This window comes from Budorcas taxicolor, chromosome 13 (assembly GCF_023091745.1).
Source record: "Budorcas taxicolor isolate Tak-1 chromosome 13, Takin1.1, whole genome shotgun sequence".
NCBI lineage: Eukaryota > Metazoa > Chordata > Mammalia > Artiodactyla > Bovidae > Budorcas > Budorcas taxicolor.
Window position 1 is genome coordinate 36,866,105 of NC_068922.1, and position 22,770 is coordinate 36,888,874.

At 37.9% G+C, this 22,770-nt stretch overlaps 1 protein-coding gene across 1 annotated transcript in view; it reads right to left on the bottom strand.

The window, feature by feature from the left end:
• The window catches only part of LOC128058038 (ankyrin repeat domain-containing protein 26-like), a 48,442-nt gene that overhangs the window by 17,966 nt on the left and 7,706 nt on the right, over positions 1 to 22,770 (bottom strand). The window contains exons 3-12 of the mRNA XM_052650422.1: positions 20,169 to 20,298; positions 19,805 to 19,866; positions 18,544 to 18,637; positions 16,639 to 16,736; positions 15,868 to 15,897; positions 15,700 to 15,772; positions 6,524 to 6,627; positions 3,428 to 3,579; positions 1,812 to 1,982; positions 31 to 64 (exon numbers count right to left, since the gene is read on the bottom strand). Coding sequence (XP_052506382.1) covers positions 31 to 64; positions 1,812 to 1,982; positions 3,428 to 3,579; positions 6,524 to 6,627; positions 15,700 to 15,772; positions 15,868 to 15,897; positions 16,639 to 16,736; positions 18,544 to 18,637; positions 19,805 to 19,866; positions 20,169 to 20,298 — 948 coding nt within the window. The remainder of the gene's footprint in view (positions 1 to 30; positions 65 to 1,811; positions 1,983 to 3,427; positions 3,580 to 6,523; positions 6,628 to 15,699; positions 15,773 to 15,867; positions 15,898 to 16,638; positions 16,737 to 18,543; positions 18,638 to 19,804; positions 19,867 to 20,168; positions 20,299 to 22,770) is intronic.

Consider the following 22,770-nt stretch of genomic DNA (forward strand, 5'->3'; position numbering starts at 1 on the left):
ATTTTTGAAAGTTCATTTTTTTTACTATACCTTCTTCTTTTCATACGGTGTTTTCCTTGCAAGCCTAAAAGAACAAATGATTCTTGTCAGGCTAATAGTAAATATTCAAAAATACAAATAATACCTAAACTTTTATTTTTTTATATAAACTCTTTGCATTGGCAAGTAATTTTCTATAAAAAGATGCAACAATAAACAAGAGGAGCATTAAAGCACAAAGAAAATATGTCAGTAATATTAATGAAGTATTAAAGTTAGATCCAGGAAAAGGAAAAACATAATATTACTTGCATTATATGATAGGAAACAGTATACCAGTGTTTTTTGCACCTGTCCTTTTCAATAAGAACTAACTTTCATGGCAATAAAACCTATCTGGGAGGTATTCCTTCAGTCCTTCTAAGAAAGAAACTCATTTGAATAACCAAGATATTAGCTTTTTGAGGACTTCGTAGGCATCGGTTATGCATTATTAGAAACACTTGACATGTCTTAAAGGCATTTTAATCCTCACAGTCATTCTGGGAGATAGGTATAGGAAGAAATGGAGCACACAAAGGCTGAGGAACTTGCCCAAGCCCACTCAGCATGTCACCAACAGACCCAGAATTCAAGCCCAGGAAATCTGGTTTCAACACTGCTTTTCCAAAATATGCTGAGAAAGGAATATTGAAAAGTCTTTTTAAGTAAGAGCAAATGAATCTATAGTATTATTCCATGTCTAGCTATAGCTATAAATAATAATTTCTGAATCTTAAAACATATTTCTCAAAAATTATAAAGACTTCAGAGGTAGGCAAGACTGGAAACCTACTTTAATAAAATTTTGTTTTTTTGTAAAGAAATTCATCAATAAGCCTTCATTCAACCATTCTGCTGTTTCTTCATTCATCTGACATACACTTATTGAGCACACAATATGTGTTAATGACACTCTTAGTAGAGGAAGCACGGTTTTTGTCATTTAGATCTTTATCATCCAAAAGGAATAATTTGTGAAAGACTGTTAGTAATTTTTTTCTATTGAATATAAACAAAATCTTCCCCTTTTGCCTGGAATCTATAAACAACTATGAAGTTAATATGATGTGATGTTTCAGAGTATCTTACCAAATCAAAGCTATTCACGATGTTACTATCAACTGAATCATCAAGAATGATCAAATCCTATTCAGTATAGCCTAAATGTTTGTAAATTCACAATTATGTAATTTTTGAAAATCTTTCTATGATAGAACTAACTTAAGTAATCATCTGCATATTCTATTACATAGCGATCTTACTCTTCAGAACCAATGAACAAGCCCTTATCATAAAACTAATACATGAACAGAAGTTATTATGTACAATTAGTTTACTGTAATAGTTTAAAGATAATGTCATACAATCAATAAGCTTTCTGGTACTGGAAATGCAAACAACATGAAACTAAATAAACACATCCTCTGCTGGCTCATTTCCAATAACATACATACTCTAAAAGCTTCCTTCTTAACATAAAACAAGAAACACCTTTGAACTCCACATTCCTCTTCAGTTACCATCCAGTTCTTCATTGCCTGTCCCAATAATATTCCCCAGGGAATGTTTACATGTATTCACTACAGTCCAGCTTCCAAATGGACCATTTACTGAAATGACTTCTGGCCAAAGGCACTGGTCCTCACCTTAACCTTGCAGCAGTGTTCATCCACTATAGTTGAGGAATCTCTTGTCTTGGCCTGAGCACTGTATTATGCTGCTCTATTTCCAGAAGAAGTATTTAATGCTAATATTTCTTCCCCTACAAACAAAGAATCTGTAGAATGTACCTGTCATCATCCTGATCCACTTCCCTTAAAATGCTGTCATCATTCACGTGTAGCAGACCACCAGTCAGCGAATCGGTCTTCTCAAATACTGGTGCAGTCACACATTCTTCTAGTGTCCATTTGTCATTGTTCTTATTCTTTACTTCTTTCTTGTGCACACCAGGATTGCTACTTTAAAAAATCCACAAAAAAGCCAATGTTTTCTAATCATTTGACTGATAAAGAATAGAAAAAATTTTTTAATAAAATTCCAACTCTTACCCATCTAAAGTCATTGATTAATTCACAAAACAATTATGAAGTACCAACCATATGCAAGAAAACAAATTCTTCCTTCAAACACAGATATACAATTATGATACAATATGATATGTGAAAGTTGACATATGAAAGTGATACGTGAAATAAGGAAGAATTTGCAGAAGTGAAGACAGGAGGTCGTGAGAAACAGAAAAGGAAGAAAATCATTGTACTTGAAGATTCGAATATGAGTGCAAACATCAGGCACATGGCATCTAGGTTGTTTCCTAGGAACCTGGAAAGAAGAGTACAAAATACATGGAAGAAAGTAGAGAGATGGATCTGGAAAGACATTGAGAAGAACCTCAAGAGCTATACTGAAAACCTGGATGGAGCCCACTGGCTAAGCACCTTGACTCTTAGACATGGGAGTCATAATTAGATTTACACTATATTTGTTATTTTGCTTCTAAATATAACAATGGTGAATTTAGGGATGTCCTTGGTGGTCCAGTGCTTAGGAATCCACCTGCCAATACAGGGGGCATGGGTTCAATTCCTGGTCAGGGAAGATCCCATATGCCATGGTGCAACTAAACCCATGCTCTGCAACTACTGAAGTCAGCACCCTAGAGCCCATGCTCAGCATCAAGAGAAGCCACCACACTGAGGAGCCCAAGCACTATAGCAGCAAAGAACCAGCACAGCCAAAAATAAATTAAAAACGGATTCAAAGAAAAAAGTAACAATAATTTAGATGATATTTTAAATGACATGAGGCATATATACCATGAAAGAAGAAATCAAGGAAATATTTGGCCAGGGGAGGGGAGTTTACTTTTAAACATGATGGGGTGACATCAGCATCATGGCTGAAAGACAGGTGCCTCATCAGTTTTCTCGCCACCAACAACAATTTGGCCTCCATCCATGGACATACTCAAAGGAGGAAAAACGCTGCCAACCAAGGGTACTCTATCCAGAAAAGTCTTTCAGAAATGAAGAATCAATAAAAACTTTCCCAGACAAAGCAAACCTGATGGAGTTCATCACCACTAGTCTCGCCTCATAATAAATGCTGAAAGAAGTCCTCAAACTGAAATGAAAGGATGTTCATTAGTGACATAAAATAAATTTAAATATACAACACACTGGTTAAGGCAAATATGCAGTCAAATCCAGAATACTCTAATATGTAACATGGTGGTATGTTAACAAAGGAACTCTAGTATGAAGGCTAAAGAACAAGAGTATTAAAAATAACTCTATCTCTAGTAAAATAGAAAATCTGTAAATCACAAACATTAGCTCAAGTTAGAAATTATTTTATAGGAAAATAACAAGTGACTTGCTGTTAAATATTGATATAGGATTACCTATCAGAATCTTCATTCTCCATAGCAGGAAACTCCTGGTTGCTGTTTCCTCCACTCTTTCTCTGCTGAATCAATCCACTCTCATCAGCAGCATTGCATACATTGTCTGATACTTCCACTTCACTACTTTTGTGCTTCTTTTCTTCTTCAATCTTTAACGAAAGTTTGACACTAAGAATAATTGCTACTTCTTTATTACAAAGATCTTTGTTTTCAATTTTATTATTTGACTCAGTGTTTGCCCTGAATTTAACTGATAAAAATATTTTTCTGTTTATTTTATCACTTACAAGTCAGTGGAATTTTTGTAAAATCTGCTCCTTTCTGTTTGAGGAAAAGAAACAAAATTCTCAAAATTTCAAAAATGGCTTTCTTAATAAGATGCAATTATTCAAATTCAGTCTTCCCCATCTGACTGGCAGAGACAGAGAAATAAAAAGACAAAGATGCAAAATCTGTCCTCTTTGGTCTTTACCACCTGGATTCTCCATTAAACAGCCAGACGTAGAGAATGTGACACCATGGTGCCTCAGAAAGGAAACATTCTTTCTGCACTAAAGCTGTTCTTTCCCCACTGCCTTTTACAATTCTTTTTTCACTTGGATCTGGGAGATAGCAAAAAGGTGATGGTGTTCACTAAAATAAATGAACCAAAGTTTACGAAAACACAAGGAGCAGAAAGAAACTGAGAAGTTGTTAGTTAGTGTGGAATTCTGGAAAATAAGTAATGCTTCCCAATTCCACATTCAATAACCATCAAACCTTACAGCTAGAAGGTATAGAAATAATTGCCTATTATTGCCCCACTATTTAAAAAAAAACAGTAATAAAATAAAAAAATGTTCAAGGTTTTGTTCAAAGCCCCTAAAGCAGTACTCCCTAGCATTTTATGGCACCAAAAGAGATGATACAATTATGTGACATTGAATGTGATAAATTACCAAATGAATTCATCAGATTAATCAGATAAGTTAAAACCATGACTTTGGCACAGTAATTCAATGCCTTAGTTGGGGGTAGGGCTCATCTTTTTTTTTTTTTTTTTTTACAGGAGAATATAGTGTTTTCTTTTTTTTCCCATCTATTGTTCAAAGTCAGTCAAAGCACCTCTTACACAAAAGAGCAAACAAACAATTTTAAAAACCTATTACCGAGGAAAGAAAAATTTCACATTATCTCAAAACTCAGTTTTCTCCTTTGGAGATAAACACTTAAAATTTTTTAATTTTTCCTATTTTTCTCAGGGTTTATACTACCTTTTGGGTTTATACTACCTTTTGGGTTTCCCTGGTGGCTCAAATGTTAAAGAATCCACCTTCAATGTGGGAGACCTGAGTTTGAGCCCTGGGTTGGGAAGTTCCCCTGGAGATGGGAACGGCTATCCACTGTGATATCCTTTCTGGCCTGGAGAATTCTATGGACAGAGGAGCCTGGCAGGCTACAGTCCAAGGGTTCGCAAGGAGTTGGACATGAGTGAGCAACTTTTACACACACACACACACACACACAATCATACATGTCAAAACTTTCTGCATTTTAGTAAGCAACATAATGGAGTGGTCTGTCTCAAAAGAAACGTCTAAGAGTGGTGATTAAAGCATATGTGGGAGCACATGTATCTGTTATTAAAAAGATCCTAAAGCGGTCATGCTGGAAATCTAAGTGCCCAGGGACTGTGGAAAGCAGAGAAGATCACACATATTCAACCACAGCGAAGAGATTAGAGGGAACATGTGTTCATGTCCCTTCTCTCAGTCACTGCTTTCTTCCCATTCTATGGAAATACAACTGATATTTAACCCAACAGAGCTAAAGGAAAAAACCCCACAAAACCCTAGCTGATTATACTTCTTAAGCAATTTCCTTGGTGCTTATTCTGGCTCAGAAGATTACATGGCAGATAGTTAAATGAGTTTCCCAGTCCATAGGAAAGACTGATAGAGACAGAATTAGATATTAGATTGATTGAAGGACAAAAGTCGTGAAAATAGTTTCCTGAATTCCTATTATTGAGATAACAATTGATTTCTACACAATTACCTATTTAGATGACCCCACTTTATTCATAAGTGGAAAATCAAAATGGACCAGATCATCGAGAAAGAGAAGAACCAAAGCAAGAGTAAATGAACCTCTACCTCTTTTGGAAGTTGAATTTTCTCTTTTTCCAGAGCCAGCAACTCTACTTGTAACTTGTCTGTTTCATTCTTAAACCTCTGCATATCCTTCTCTAATTCTTCATTTACATACACTTCAGATGCTCTGTGACTATCAGGTGGAGAAGAATTCGCATTTTCTAATTTGGGTTCCACTCTTCTGTTGTCACTAGCGCTGCAATTATCTGCATGCAGTGGCTTCTGGAACCAGTCCTGTATTGCTTTATTTTTCAGATCAGTATTTTAACAACAGCAGGAGGACTGTGAATTTTTATTTGAACTATGTGTTTCATCTTACCAGAGCAGACAAGCTGCAGACTATTGACATGCCTGTCCCATGTCTAATTTCCGATTAGTGGGATCTTGCCTCATATTTTGTGACATTCGCATATCAAACTCTTGGTCTTCTTTCACTTCAAATGTAATTACTGGGTCCCCTACATTTTTATTTTCTGTATCATTATAAAAACTCTCCTCAATTTTGATAAACACATGTTCAATGTCTAGCTGATCATTTTCAAAGTCTACTTTATTTTCAGGGAAACAAAGTTTTGAAGATGACCGACAAGTCTATCCCAGGGACCCAGAATTTACAGATGATGGGAAAACATTTTTGAGACTGGGTTCTTTTTGTTCAGAAAATGCTTAGAATATTAGAGAGACAGATACTCCAAATGCATCTTTTTCCTCACAATCAGGTATATTATTTGTGAGATAAGGAGATATTTGCTTTTGGTTTGCTCCTTCTTTAGGGTTATCACATAGTAGATCTTCCTCAGGACAAACGATAATTTGATATTCCTCACAAATTTCACCGAACTTCTGCTTTAACTCACTTGTGATGGGTTTTAACTTATCTTTCCATTCTAATTTGCCTTGTTTGATACACATTTTCTCATACAGTATTAAACCAGAAATTGAAATTTACAGTTTTACATACCTGTGAATGGTTATTTTCATCTCCATCAAGTTTTTCTTGTTCTTCCTCTGATATCATTTCCAAGTCTAGTTTTGTTGACAATTGTGCATGTTTAGTTAAATTTACTTAGAATGTTTAGATAAAAGACATAATCTTCATTTAAAACATAGATCTACAACATTGTATCAAATGACAGATTAAGTCAATCTCAATCTTCAGCTGAATATTTACTTCTTTTTTTGGGTGCTCTTTATTTTTTATTTATTTATTTTTTTTACTTTACAATACTGTATTGGTTTTGCCATACATTGACATGAATCCGCCACGGGTGTACATGAGTTCCCAATCCCGAACCCCCCTCCCACCACCCTCCCCATATCATCTCTCTGAGTCATCCCAGTGCACCAGCCCCAAGCATCCTGTATCCTGTATCGAACCTAGACTGGCAATTCATTTCTTACATGATAGTATACATGTTTCAATGCCATTTTCCCCAATATTTACTTCTTTAAGAACTACTTCCAATGATCTAAAAACTTCAGCAAACCATTTGGGATATACCAGATGTCACCAGGTTACAGGCAAACAGCTCAAAGATTCATTCACAGATTCATCCAAATATCAAGTGAACAAAACGAAATGTCAAAATACAGGACAGACATATAAAGTCACCTTATATTCTCATCTCTATTTCATAACAGGACCTTTTTAACAATACACCAAGCTTCAACTGTAACATTATCCGTGGTTTATAAAATTCCTCTTACTTTTTATGCTTTTATCAGTTCTTTAATCTGAAATGCTTCCCTGTGCTCTTCCGACAAATTACTTTTCATCTTTTAAAGCTCAACCTGCTTTGTGAAGTTGTCTTTGATTACTGCTATCTTTCCCCTGATAAACCGGTATCTCTTTCCTTGTAGCTACCTTACTTTAAAGATTTTTCTAGTGTATCTTTCTAGATTTTCCTAGTGATAGATAAACATCTGAACTGTAAATTCTTTCTTCACACGTCTATCCCCTTGTCTCCTAGACTACACAGGAGAAGCTCTTAAAAATCATGTGGGTATAAATTGTCCTTTTTTCCCATTTGTTATTTTACTGAAGGATAATTGCATTACAGAATTTTGTTGTTTTCTGTCAAACCTCAACATGAATCAGCCATAGGTATACATGTATCCCCTTCCTTTTGAACCTCCTTCCCATCTCCCTCCCCATCCCACCCCTCTAGGTTGATACAGAGACCCTGTGTTTCTTATTCAATAATTATTTCTCAGGTTTCTGCTCAGTACTAGACCCTGGAATTTAAAGAAAAATGTAGATAAAAGGTGTCAGGGATGGCTTTTCTAGAGATAATGTCTGAGCGCAGACTTACACAGTTCAAGGGCACGGAGGGCAGGAGGGGGAGAGCACTTAAGGCTGGAGCAAGACGGGGAGAGAAGCACACTCACAACAGGGTAGATTCTTGTCCAAAGTAAAGGGACAGGGACTGATAGAGATCATAGCATCCGGTCCCATCACTTCGTGGCAAAGAGATGGGGAAACAATGGAAACAGGGACAGACTTTATTTTCCTGGGCTCCAAAATCAATGCCGATGATGACTGCAGTCATGAAATTAGAGGATTCCTGCTTCTTTGAAGAAAACATATGACAAACTTAGACAGCGTATTAAAAAACAGATATTACTTTGCTGACAAAGGTCTGTCTAGTTAAAGCTAAAGCTTTTCAGGTAGTCATGTATGGTTGTGAGAGTTGGACCAAAAAGAAGACTGAGCATGGAAGAACGGATGCTTTGCAACTGTGGTGTTGGAAAATGCTCTTGAGAGTCCAGGGGACTCTGCAAGGAGATCAAACCAGTCAATCCTAAACAAAATCAGTTCTGAATATTCACTGGAAGGACTGACGCTGATGCTGAAGCTCCAGTACTTTGGCCACCAGATTCGAAGAACTGACTCATTAGAAAAGACCCTGATGCTGGGAAAGATTGAAGTCGGGTGGAGAAGGGAATGACAGAGGATGAGATGGTTGCATGGCATCACTGACTCCATGAACGTGAGTGGAGCAAACTCCGGGAGATGGTGAAGGACACGGAAGCCTGGTGTGCTGTAGTCCACAGGGTTGCATAGAATCAGACACGACTGAGCAACTGACCAACAACAACAGTGAGAGGTAAGGAGGGCATCCACAGCAGTTGATGGGCATCAGTGGCACTTTAGGGGGTCTAGACATTAATATGATTTAGAGTGCTTCATGGTCACGTGTGCTTTTGAGATTGGTGACTCTAAATGCTATGGGAGGGATGAATTTGAAGGGCATACAAATAACTGGAGGAAGACAAATCTGAAGGCATTAATACTGGGGGAAAAAAGGTGATGCAGGCCTGAACTAAGGGAGTGTTTACAGAAATATTTTAGGATATAAAACTTTCAGGGTACAGTATAGATAAGTTTTTAAGAAACTAATAAATGTACAAATCCAGGGACTCTGAAAAAGTAGATTCTGCTTATTTTATAAAAGGTATCAAATGAGAAGGGAAATGATCAACATGAACTGACTGAATTTGCTTCTATTTATTTCGTAGTTTTCCTATTTCACATTGTCCAGTGTTGAAGGGACTCGTGTAGGTGTTTTATTTGAATTTGCTTTTTCTGGACCTACCAAGCTCAAGGAGAAACAGGAGCAAATGACTCAGTTGTATAGATTAAAAGAAGAAAAAGACAAACACTTTGAGTTTAGAGCTTGTAGTCACTGTTCTAGGAGATAATGAGAATCTTCTGTAAGTGCAAAGGTGAGGATAGAGAAGAGAAAAGCACAGGAGTGAAAAAAGAAACAGTGTATAATTTCTTACTATTAGTTCAGTTCAGTCGTTCAGTCATGTCCGACTATTTGCGACCCCATGAATCGCAACACGCCAGTTCTCCCTGTCCATCACCAACTCCTGGAGTTCACTCAGACTCACGTCCATCAAGTCAGTGATGCCATCCAGCCATCTCATCCTCGGTCGTCCCCTTCTCCTCCTGCCCTCAACCCCTCCCAGCATCAGAGTCTTTTCCAATGAGTCAACTCTTTGCATGAGGTGGCCAAAGTACTGGAGTTTCAGCCCTGACCATATGACTGTTTAAAGGTGCTAAATTAATTAGTATTTATGGACAACACATTATTAGATGTGGTTACTCAATAGATTCGGCATTCTAGTAGAGTCAGAATTGACTTTCTATATACTGCTTTTAAATAATACAGCTCTCCTTTATACCAACATCCCTTGTGAACTCTTAATTCATTACAAATAGTAAAACAAGTTGATATACTATGTGGACACAGCTGAGAACAAGGTACTATGTAGCAAATTTCCCATGACCCCCATTACCATTGGCAAAACCAATTCTAAAATATATGAAGTCAGAGAAAACACAAGAAATATTTTAGTATTTGGTATCACAGTTGCTTTTGCAGTTATACTGATATAATCATAACTAATACTTATGAATTGACAGCTATATAAAAATATTGCTAGGAAGTCACATTTTTAGAAGGCAATCTCTAGATGTCCATTTAGTTTCCCAACTAGTCCCAGAGTTCTAAACATAATCCTGCTACCCACTCTCAGGTGTATGCTAAATACTAGCCTAAATGAACTCACTTTTTCCTAACTCTGTTATTTATTGTATTACTATGGTCAGAAAAAGAATGCAAAACCCTTGCTAAGAGGTATTGATTTGCTATAGGTTGCATAAAAGCAGTCAGCACAAGGTAGATTTTGCCACAAAATATAATTTGGAACCATCAGAAGGATGGTAAGGCCATGCCCAGGTGGCCCACAGCTGACTGCTCTGGGCTTCTGCATTACCTTCTTTGCTTTCTCTGTTTTCTGGCACCTGCGACTTGCACAGCTGATGGAGTGTGTAATTCCCTACCATGAACACTGCTGCAGTCATCATCTTTACTTTATCTATTACTGTCTTCTGTCCAGATGCTGTGGATGCTGACTGATTTTTGGTCATTGATTGGGACACCAATGCAAACTGATCAACAACTTTCAAATGCCCGCCTCTTTGACAAGTCTCATTATTGAGGCTCAAAGCAGTAGAAGCCCAATCTGAAAAATGTGAAAACAAAGTCTCCATTTATTAGAACGTGAGTAAGAAGACAATTCTGACTAACTTGTACAAAGTTTTTCTTCAGAGAATCAGTTCCATGTCCTCCTCGCCCCTGAAACTCACTAGTCCTTCACAGCTTACTGTATCTTACACATCACTGTCATTCATGAAGAGATGTTAACTAGTATGTCTCATTTGTTCTACTTTTTAACTTTCTAGTATTACTGATTTTGATTCACTCGATTTCTATTACATATTCTGTATTCCAAAAGAATTTTACCAATAATTATTTTTCTCAACATACCAAAAATTATTAAGAAAATCTATGTCTCCCTTATTTTGCACTTAATTATGTCTAGAGATTATGCCTTAATTATGTTCTAGAGACCATGGTTTTAAAAACACTTTTAATGAATGCTACTACTTTAATTAATGTTACAAACCTAGACAACGTTAAAAAGCAAAGATATCACTTTGTTGACGAAGGTCCATGTAGCCAAAGCCATGGTTTTTTCAGTAGTGATATACAGGTGTGAGAGCTGGACCATAAAGAAGACTGAGCACTGAAGAACTGATGCTTTCAAAGAGAAGTACTAGAGAAGACATCTGAGAGTCCCTTGGACAGCAAAGACATCAAACTAGTCAATCCTAAGGGATATCAACCCTGAATGTTCACTAGAAGGACTGATGCTGAAACTAAAGCTCCAATACTGTGGCCATGTGATGTGAAGAGCTGACTCACTGGAGAAGACCCTGATGCTGGGAAAGATTGAGGATAGGAGGAGAAGGGGACAGCAGAGGATGAGATGGTTGGATAGCATTGCTGATTCAATGGATATGAACTCGGGCAAACTCCGGGAGATGGCGAGGCACAAGGAGGGCTAGAGTGCTGCGGTGCAATGGGTCACAAAGAGTTGGACCTGACTTAGTGACTGAACACCACCACCACCAACTTCTTTAATTACAATGAGACATCTTTCCTCAAATCATCAATATCTTTAGAACTGATGTTTTAAGCCTTAGATAGACATCATAAACTTGCATAAGAAATGAGTCTTGTGGGTGACTAATTATTTCCATGTGAAAATAGGATAAGTCTAGGACCACATTGGATCTAGAGAGCACAGAGTGCAATGAGGCAGGAATGAATACAACACAGAAATATTCGCTTTAGAAAAAAGGACTTGTCAGGTCTAAATTACTTAAGAGAAATCAAAGACACAAGCAAGAAATGTAAAAGTGAAACTTTAAACTCCATGTCAACACAAGGGCCCCTTTGTCATTTCACATCCAACCGGGTCAATGGTTTAAAATTGGTTCTGAAGTGTGACCTGAGAATCCCTGAAATCCAGAGATCCACTGGGCCAGGGGGTCCAAGAGGTCAAAACTATTTTCACAACTCTAAACATTACTTCCATCCTCATTCTTTCTGAGTGCACAGTGAAGTTCTTCAGAGACATTTTAGGACTCAGTGAACTAAAATGGACTGGTTTGTGGTTTAGTCCTAAGTTGGGTCCGACTTTCGTGACCCCATGGACTGTAGCTCGCCAGGCTCCTCTGGTGATAGGATTTTCCAAGCAAGAATGCTGGAATGGGTTACCATTTCCCTCCCCAGGGGATCTTCCTGACCCGGGCATCGAATCTGGATGTCCTGCACTACAGGCAGATTCTTTACTGACTGAGCTACCAGGGAAGCACCCAAATGGACTGGAGTGGGTGAATTTAACTCAGATGACCATTGTATCTAGTACCATGGGCAAGAGTCCATTAGAGGAAATGGTGTAGCCATCACAGTCAACAAGAGTCGAAAACAGTACTTGGATGCAATCTCAAAAATGACAGAATGATCTCTGTTCATTTCCACAGCAAACCATTCAATATCACGGTAATCCAAGTCTATGCCCCGACCAGTTATGTTGAAGAGGCTGAAGTTGAACGATTCTATGATGACCTACAAGACCTTCTAGAACTAACACCCAAAAAAGATGTTCTTTTCATTATAGGGGATTGGAATGCAAATGTAGGAAGTCACGAGATCCCTGAAATAACAGGCAAAATTGGCCTTGGAGTACAGAATGAAGCAGGGCAAAGGTGAACAGAGCTTTGCCAAGAGAACGTACTGGTCATAGCAAACACCCTCTTCCAACAACACAAGAGAAGACTCTACACATGGACATCACCAGATAGATGGTCAATGATAAAATCAGATTGATTATATTCTTTGCAGCCAAAGATGCAGAAGCTCTATACAGTCAGCAAAAACAAGACTGGGAGCTGACCGCGGCTCAGATCCTGAACTCCTTATTGCCAACTTCAGACTTAAACTGAAGAAAAGTAGGGAAAACCACTAGATCATTCAGGTATAACCTAAATCAAATCCCTTAGGATGATACAGTGGAACTGACAAATAGATTCAAGGGAGTAGATTTGATAGAGTGCCTGAAGAACTATGGACAGAGATTCGTGACATTGCAGAGGAGGCAGTGATCAAGAACATTTCCAAGAAAAAGAAATGCAAAAATGCAAAATGGTTGTCTGAGGAGGCCTTACAAATATCTGAGAAAAGAAGAGAAGCTAAAGGCAAAGGAGAAAAGGAAAGATATATCCATTTGAATGCAGAGTTCCAAAGAATAGCAAGGAGAGATAAGAAAGCCTTGCTCAGTGATCAATGCAAAGAAATAGAGGAAAACAATAGAATGAGAAAGAATAGAGATCTCCTCAAGAAAGTGAAATATACCAAGGGACCATTTCATGCAAAAATGGGCACAATAAAGGACAGAAATGGTATGGACCTAACAGATGCAGAAGATATTCAGAAGAGGTGGTAAGAACACACAAAAGAACTATACAGAAAAGATCTTCATGACCCAGATAAGCATGATGGTGTGATCCCTCACTTAGAACCAGACATCCTGGAATGTGAAGTCAAGTGGGCCTTAGGAAGCATCACTACGAACAAAGCTAGTAGAGGTGATGGAATTCCAGTTGAGCTATTTCAAATCCTAAACGATGATGCTATGAAAGTGCTGCACTCAATATGCAGGAAATCTGGAAAACTCAGTAGTGGCCACAGGACTGGAAATGGTCAGTTTTCATTTCAATCCCAATGAAAGGGAATGCCAAAAAATGTTCAAATTACCGCACAATTGCACTCGCTTTACATGTTAGCAAGGTCATACTCAAAATTCTCCAAAACCAGGCTTCAACAGTACATGAAACACGAACTTCCAGATATTCAAGCCAGATTTAGAAAAGGCAAAGGAACCAAGATCAAATTGCCAACATCCATTGTCATAAAAAAACAAGAAAGTTCTAGAAAAACATCTACTTCAGCTTTATTGATCATCCCAAAGCTTTTAACTGTGCAGATCACAACAAACTGGAAAATTCTTATAGTGATAGGAATACCAGACCACCTGACCGGTCTCCTGAGAAATCTGTATGCAGGTCAAGAAGCAACAGTTAGAACTGGACATGAAACAACAGACTGATTCCAAATAGGGAAAGGAGTATGTTGAGGCTGTATATTGTCACCCTGCTTATTTAGCTTATATGCAGAGTACATCATGTGAAATGCTGGGCTAGATGAAGCACAAGCTGAAATCAAGATAGCCAGGAGAAAAATCAATAACCACAAATATGCAGATGACACCACCCTTATGGTAGAAATCAAAGAACTTAAGAGCCTTTTGATGAAAGTGAAAGAGGAGAGTGACAAAGTTGGTTTAAAACTCAACATTCAGAAAACGAAGATCATGGCATCTGGTCCCATCTCTTCATGGGAAATAGATGGAGAAATAGTGGAAACAGTGACAGACTTTATTTTGGGGGGTACTCCAAAATCACTGCAGCAGGTGACTGCACCTATGAAATTAAAAGACGCTTGCTCCTTGGAAGAAAAGCTATGACCAACCTTGACAGCATATTAAAGAGCAGAGACATTACTTTGCCAATATTGGTCTGACTCATCAAAGCTATGGTTTTTCCAGTAGTCTTGTATGGATGTGAGAGTTGAACTGTATACAGAAACCTGCACACTGAGGAATGATGCTTTTGAACTGTGGTGTTGGAGAAGACTCTTGAGAGTCCCTTGGACTGCAAAGAGATCCAACCAGTCCATCCTAAGGGAAATCAGTCCTGAATATTCATTGAAAGGACTGATGCTGAAGCTGAAACTCCAATACTTTGGCCACCTGATGTGAAGAGCTGACTCACTGGAAAAGACCCTGATGCTGGGAAAAACTGAAGGCAGGAAGAGAAGGGGACAACAGAGGATGAGATTGTTGGATGGCATCACTAATTCGATGGACGTGAGTCTGAGTAAACTCCGGGAGTTGGTGATGGACAAGGAAGCCTGGTGTGCAGCCATCCATGGGGTCACAGAGTCAGACACGACTCAGCAACTAAACTGATCTGAACTCAATATAGTAAACACCAGCACACATAAACAAATGTTCCTTGGAATTCTCAATAATTTCTAGAAGTATAAAAGGATCCTAAAGCAAACAACTTTCAGAATCACGGTTTAAAAAGATTATATTTATTAAATATTTATTAAAGTATGATTACTTCCCCTACTTTTAATAATCAAAGACACCACAAACTCACACACACATACACAAACATAGACACATACAGTCTGCTAATCAAAATATCTGATTGGCCTACTTTCATCTGTGTAACAGCACTAGAATGAAATAATTATAAGCTGAAATATAACTGATATAGTAGCAAGTGAAGTTTTACTCTAGAGAAAGTTCAGGGTTCAAACAAACATTTTTGGACATTGGAAAAATCTTAAGAGTCTAACATTTAATCTCTGAGAATTCCTGAGAAGTATAGAGGTTCCAAACTGAGAACTTCAGCGTACTGAAACATATACAGAAACATCTTGAGTTCAAGCTTACATTTAAAAATTTTCTTTTTCTTATGCTTGTAAATATCTTTTGTTTCAAAGCACAGGTATCAACAATAACATTTGCCTTATTTATGTTAAATTCTTACATTAAATTTGCAAAAATAAGTTAGAACTTTGAAGACTGAGCATTTCAAATATTTCAGTGTCCTTCTTTCCAGAGTTAACTGTGTACTGAAAAATTTACCTGAACCGGATGTTCGTAAATCCTTCATTCTGACTGTTTTATTAGGAACATAATCTTTCATTCTGACTGCAGGCTGAATGGGGTTTGGAAACAAGTTGATTACTAAATAATGCATATATGATACAACCCACAGTTCATAATTCAAGATAAAATCATCAACATTTTTACCTTTATGTTAGGATATTTCTCAGGAGAATCTAAAAGGGAAAAGGGACATAGAGTTAATTACATGTAAATATGAAAGCCAGCTAAGGAAATGGCAACCCACTCTAGTGTTCTTGCCTGGAGAATCCCAGGGATGGGGGAGCCTGATGGGCTGCCGTCTATGGGGTCGCACAGAGTCGGACATGACTGAAGTGACTTAGCAGCAGCAGCAGCTGCATATTCATGCAGAGTTAGTAATGAGCAGAGTCCTTGTCTTTGCACTGAATACATTTCATTTTAGTGTCTTGTTTTTAGGGGGATCTTAGGACACTGGTAAGACAGACTTATGAATCCACTAAAGATAGTGAAGAAAAAATAGGAATACAGGTTTACCAAAACATGCAGTTAATACTTAAAAAGTAACATTACGTTTTCAATGGCTTTATAAAATACTAAAGTGCATATAGATCGATGTGAACATGTTGACTGATGAGGAGAAAATGGATCTTAATCAGAGGAGCAAATCATGAACCCAAGAAAATAAATGTGAAAGCTGACGGTAAAATGCAACAACATATCCTAAATGCAGCACAGCAGTTATCATTTGCACCATTATATTACAAGTATTTATCATGTTCTTCAATCTGTCCAGTCATTTAAGGATTGCACAGCTGGGGTGACAGTTCACTAAAATGTATAATTCATTTCTCATCAGAGACAGAGTAATGAACTGATTAGTCTGGATATATACTTGTAGAAAATGGCTCATAAAAATATTCATTTTTTTCCCATATCCATGTGGGCTACTGGTTTGCCCACATGTCTTGGCTCCTCTAGTTTAGCCATCTTAAAGTTTCTTGATCCACTCATACAAGAAGGTATATAAGACACATCTAGGAAATAATGTATAATAAATTCTCAATATTGAAATACAATTATCAAAAAGGAAATAATAAATTCAATTGCCAGAGAATTATTAGAAATTAAAAATTTGCATGTTTCAAAATCAGTGTAGTATTTATTAAAAGTACTTCTAGCATTTAGGGAATGAACCTGATTAATCTGTTTGGCTTCAAAACTTAGTTTGGTATGGTACATCATGCTAATGCTTCAAAGGATTTCTATGAAACAACTTTCAAAAAATCAGCTATGTTTTAAAAAAATGAATCCTTTTTCAAATTAATCTAATTTGAATAACAAATACTGGTACAACATATATCTTTGATGCCTGAGAGCCTGTAGTTTTAGCAATGGTATTTTACACCTATAATTGCTACTTCAACTCTTTGTTTCCCTCTGGTTATAAACATGCTCAGAAAGAAAAACAAAATAATGCTTTTCCTTGATCCTGTTATGTTCTCCACTATGCAAAGCTCTTCTTCCAGATTTCTCTAAATGCAAGGCTACACCCTTGCTACTCTGAGAGCTTGTTAGAAATGCAGATTCCCAGACCTCCTGCTCAGCATGTATACTTCACACTTGGTCCTCAAGCTACTAATTAAAATTTGAGAAACTCCAGTCTATAAGGAGTCTGCTTCTACATTCAGTTCAGTTCAGTTCAGTCGCTCAGTCGTGTCCGACTCTTTGCGACTCCATGAATTGCAGCACGCCAGGTCTCCCTATCCATCACCAACTCCCGGAGTGCTTCTACAGGCATGAAAGCAAGTCCACTGGAAAGTTTCCAACTTCTAATGCAGTTTCAGTTTGGGGGGAAGTGTTAGAGTGAGGAAACGGAGGCTAAGTTTTCAGGAGAGTGAATTAAGTTGAAGTAACACTGCATTAGATACTGAAACTGCATTAGAAGTTGGAAACTTTCCAGTGAACTCGCTTTCATGCTGTGTGCTCCTTGTCTCCCCATCACGCCCCCTGCTCTCTCCTTCTTTCCAGTTCTCTTGTTGTGGCCTATGTGACACCATCCTAGAAAGCAGCAACATTTCGTACGACATCAATCTGAAACATTTACAGCTGAGCACCTATGCCCGTGCTCCCCCACAGAGGATAAAGCACAGCTCTGCTGCCGAGACCTCAGTTCTCAATGTCTTCCTAATAACGAGTAAAACAGGAAGAGGGGGAGAATTTTGCTGTTCTTCTCTGACAAGTTTTGGTGCCGGAAGCTCACTTCAAATTCATCGTCCATGTCAAATACTCTCCGTTTATCTAAAGACCTTTATTACTTATTGCTACCTTCCCCCACAGACCCATGCTTCCCTTTCTTCTTTTCCTCCCTGTGCCCTCTGCCTCTCTCATTCTTCATTCCCTCTTGCTTCTTATTTCTTGACCTTCCTTAGGGTATAGAGTATCTTGAAACAGAACTTATATATATATATATGTATATATATATATATATATATATATATATATATATATTTTTTTTTTTTTTTGTCATGTGTCACGTGGAATCTTAGTTCCCTGACCAGGGATAGAACCTGCACCCCCTGCATTGGAGAGCCTTAACCAGACAAAGTCTTAAACATTGGACAGTGAAGTAAGCTTAATAACTAATAATTTAGCTTCTTAAACTGGATTCTCAGTGTAATCTGTCATTGGCACCTGATAAGATACACAAAATTGCCCTGGTTTTCTCTTTTTTTCTCACTACCTGTCCAACAGGTGATTTTCTTTGCCTATTAGAATATATCAGCATTCCCATTTTCAATCAAGGTTCTGTCAAATGACTTTTCTGTAAAATACAGTTCTTACCTTCTACTTGTCCATTTAATGTCTTTTTTCCCCTTTCACCAGCAGTTCCAGATAAATGATCCACATACTTCTGTGGAAGGCTCTCAGAGATACTCTGCTAGAATTAATGATAATAATGAGTTGCACAAAGAGTTCCTAATCCCTTTTGAAGAAAATACCATACTTTTAAAAACTGCCTACTTTTAACCCGGTTAAGACAGGTTTTGCCAATATCCCACAGCTGCTATGTGACAGAACCAGGGTGCTGAATTCAAACACGGTGCTGGATCACCAGGCAGTGGCTGCCTGCATCTAAGAGATCAGGCCCTTCTTATCTCCCTCCATAGCTCCCACCTTCAAACAGGACATTGTTACTTTATGTTACTTCAAGTACGGATGCCATAAATGTACTCTGCACGTGCTACTTAAGCAATCCAAAATGGTTTGCACTTACTAAAAAATCACTAAAGCTAACTGCTGTTATTACAACCCCACATATTTATTACTATTTCCCATGCTTTTGCTTCTCTTGAAATGTTACTTGCAAATCAACCTGACAATCCAAATGTAGTAATAGGTTCAAGTTTCACGCACTTACTTTTCAATGTCGGTGTCGCAAAAACCCACAATTCAACCTGTTTCTCTCTGACTCTAACAGTTTTACACATGCATATGTACCAAAGAAACATACATTTGGTTTGGAGATTGGGACTGACACATACACACTACTGTGTATAAAATAGATAAATAATAAGGACCTACGGTATAGCACCAGGAACTCTACTCAATATTCGGTAAAAGCGCATATGGGAAATGAATATAAAAAAGAGTTGATTTAAATATATATGTATATATATGTAACTGATTCACTTTGATGCACACAGGAAACTGACACAATACTGTATATCAACTGTACTTCAATAAAAATTGAAAGAAGAAAGGAAGGAACAGAGGAAGAAAGAAAGAAACATTTGATCATAGACTGACCTGGAGTAATGCTACAGTTTTTAGATAAATGTAACTTCAGAACCCCAATGGATTCCTTAGGACTTCTAAGCCTTGGTTTCTGTACAACACTGATTTCATTAGGTGAATCTTGCAAATGAACAAAAGTGTACTATTTGGTAGTATTTAGCACAGAATTATTTATTCAATACAGGTTTAAAGTAAGAACCAAGTTTTGATGGGGAAATGCAAAGGTGAGAAAGTCATAGCATCTCTCGCTTTTATGTTCTTACATCACTTGGTGCTTACATTTCAAAATAATAATAGAAGACAATACCTCAGAATCCCAAGGTGATTCTATATCTTCCTCTTCTCCCAATCCTAAGGCTGACAGCATATCTGGAAAACGGTGTCACAGATACATTAATGAGAACATTTACTAACTATGAATTTTAAAGACATATATAAGCCTATCTCTATCCATGAATATTTCAATAAAATAAAGTAGTGGAAAAGAATTTCAGAGAGTTGAAGCATTCTCAGAAAGAAAAGGTTGGTAGTAGGTGGGATAGTTCTGAAGAAAGAGAGCAAAAGAAATATACTTCAAAAGAAATGCATATCATATTTGGATGCATACTCTTTAGATGGTTTTATATGAGCTTTTAAGCATAGAAAAAATTCACAGATGTTCACTAACTTACCGCTTCTATTATTTTTGTGTGCTCCATCAACAGAAGTCGAATGGTCATGATTTGTTTGCTCTTGGGGAGCCCTGTCAATAATATCAGTATCACTTTTTTCTGCAACAAGTTCTGACTTTGTGGCTCCTTCCTATACAAACAAGACAAAATAAAACAAAAACCCAACTTCAGAAAACATATTCATTCATTTGGTCACTCACTCAATCAGTAAGATGACAAACATTCACTGTGTCTAGGAAATCATAGACACTGTCCTGGGAGAAGTTAGAAATGTAAAGAAAAGAGTGATTCTGTGTTGTGTTCTAGGCGAGGTAGAGACACATGAAAACAAACAAGAGCAGAAAAGTATCCTTGAACAGCTCTGTAACTGAAGCAGACGGAGCACAGGAAAGGCACAAAGGAGAAAGGAGGCAGGTGAACCTGCGAAGCTCAAGGAACGCTGAGACAAAGGGCTGTGTCTCAGAAGACAGAGAGTACAGAGCCAGGACATGAGGGGGGTTCTAGAAAGGGCGGCCCGAGCACATGGGTGAGATGTGAAACAATGTTCACCAGTCACGTAGAAAACTAGAGCAGAGTTACTGGGAACCATACAGAGAGACAAAACTGGAGGATCAGGTTCAAGTGGGAGAAAGCAAGTGTCATCATTTTCCTTCACGTGATGGGGATCTACTACACAAGTAAAGGTATTCAGTTCAGTTCAGTCACTCAGTCATGTCCGACTCTTTGTGACCCCATGAACCACAGCACATCAGGCCTTCCTGTCCATCACCAACTCCCAGAGTCCACCCAAACCCATGTCCATTGAGTTGGTTATGCCATCCAACCATCTCATCCTCTGTCGTCCCCTTCTCCTCCTGCCCTCAATCTTTCCCAGCATCAGGGTCTTTTCAAATGAGTCAGCTCTTCCCATCAGGTGGCCAAAGTATTGGAGTTTCAGCTTCAACATCAGTCCTTCCAATGAACACCCAAGACTTATCTCCTTTAGGATAGACTGGTTGGACCTCCTTGCAGTCCAAGGGACTCTCAAGAATCTTCTCCAACACCATAGTTCAAAAGCATCAATTCTTCTATGTTCAGCTTTCTTTATAGTCCAACTCTCACATCCATACATGACCACTGGAAAAACCATAGCCTTGACTAGATGGACCTTTGTTGACAAAGTAATGTCTCTGCTTTTAATATGCTGTCTAGGTTGGTCATAACTTTCCTTCCAAGGAGTAAGCATCTTTTAATTTCATGGCTGCAATCACAATCTACAGTGATTTTGGAGCCCAGAAAAATAAAGTCAGCCACTGTTTCCCCATCTATTTGCCATGAAGTGATGGGACTGGATGCCATGATCTTAGTTTTCTGAATGTTGAGCTTTAAGCCAACTTTTTCACTCTCCTCTTTCCCTTTCACCAAAAGGCTCTATAGTTCTTCTTCACTTTCTGCCATAAGGGTGGTATCATCTGCATATCTGTGGTTATTGATATTTCTCCCGGCAATCATGATTCCAGCTTGGGTTTCTTCCAGCCCAGTGTTTCTCATGATGTACTCTGCATATAAGTTAAATAAGCAAGGTGACAATATACAGCCTTGACCTACTCCTTTTCCCAGTCTGTTGTTCCATATCCAGTTCTAACTGTTGCTTCCTGACCTGCATACAGATTTCTCCAGAGGCAGGTTAGGTGGTCTGATATTCCCATCTGTTTCAGAATTTTCCACAGTTTATTGTGGTCCACACAGTCAAAGGCTTTGGCATAGTCAATAAAGCAGAAATAGATGTTTTTCTGGAACTCTTTTGCTTTTTCCATGATCCAGCAGATGTTAGCAATTTGATCTCTGGTTTCTCTGCCTTTTCTAGAACCAGCTTGAACATCTGAAAGTTCACAGTTCATGTATTGCTGAAGCCTGGCTTGGAGAATTTAAAGCATCACTTTACTAGCATGTGAGATGAGTAAAGGTGTTACATCATCACAGATATATTTTATTTTATTTGGTGCCATGCTTTTATTCAAATATATTCATATTTACACCAGGAAGTAGTAAATATGACAGGATTTTAAAGACAGCATCATGGAAAAAACAAAAACCGATAAGCATTACTCCACAGAGGACATTAAGCACACTACACACTGTACATGTATGTATGAAAGTGCAATTAAAAAGCAAATTTGGCTGTAAAAAACAGCCAAATAAAGATGGTAAGAGTCATTCTACAACCAACTGCAGAGTCAAGAGGAAAGAAAAGATTGGCAAGTATGTTTTAGAATAATTACTCTGGTAGCAACATAAAGATGAACATCAGGAGAGCAAAACTGGAAAAGAATATTTCAAGATCATAGGTGAAAAATGAATTAGGGTAATAAGATATGAAAAATGTTAAGCAGGCAGAAAATACTGAACTTGCTGAGTGACTGGATACAGTAATTTCAAGGAAGGTGGAGTCCAGAGCTTTTCCTCCTGTAGCATTTCAGTGATTCTGTCTACTAGGATGGGAGGACAGATGACAGGGTTGCTTATAAAGAGGCAGGAAGGAGGGACACGTCAAGGACAATGGCTTCAGTTGGGGTGTAATAAATGAATTTGAGGCATGCAAGGGACTTGAAAAGATTTGGAT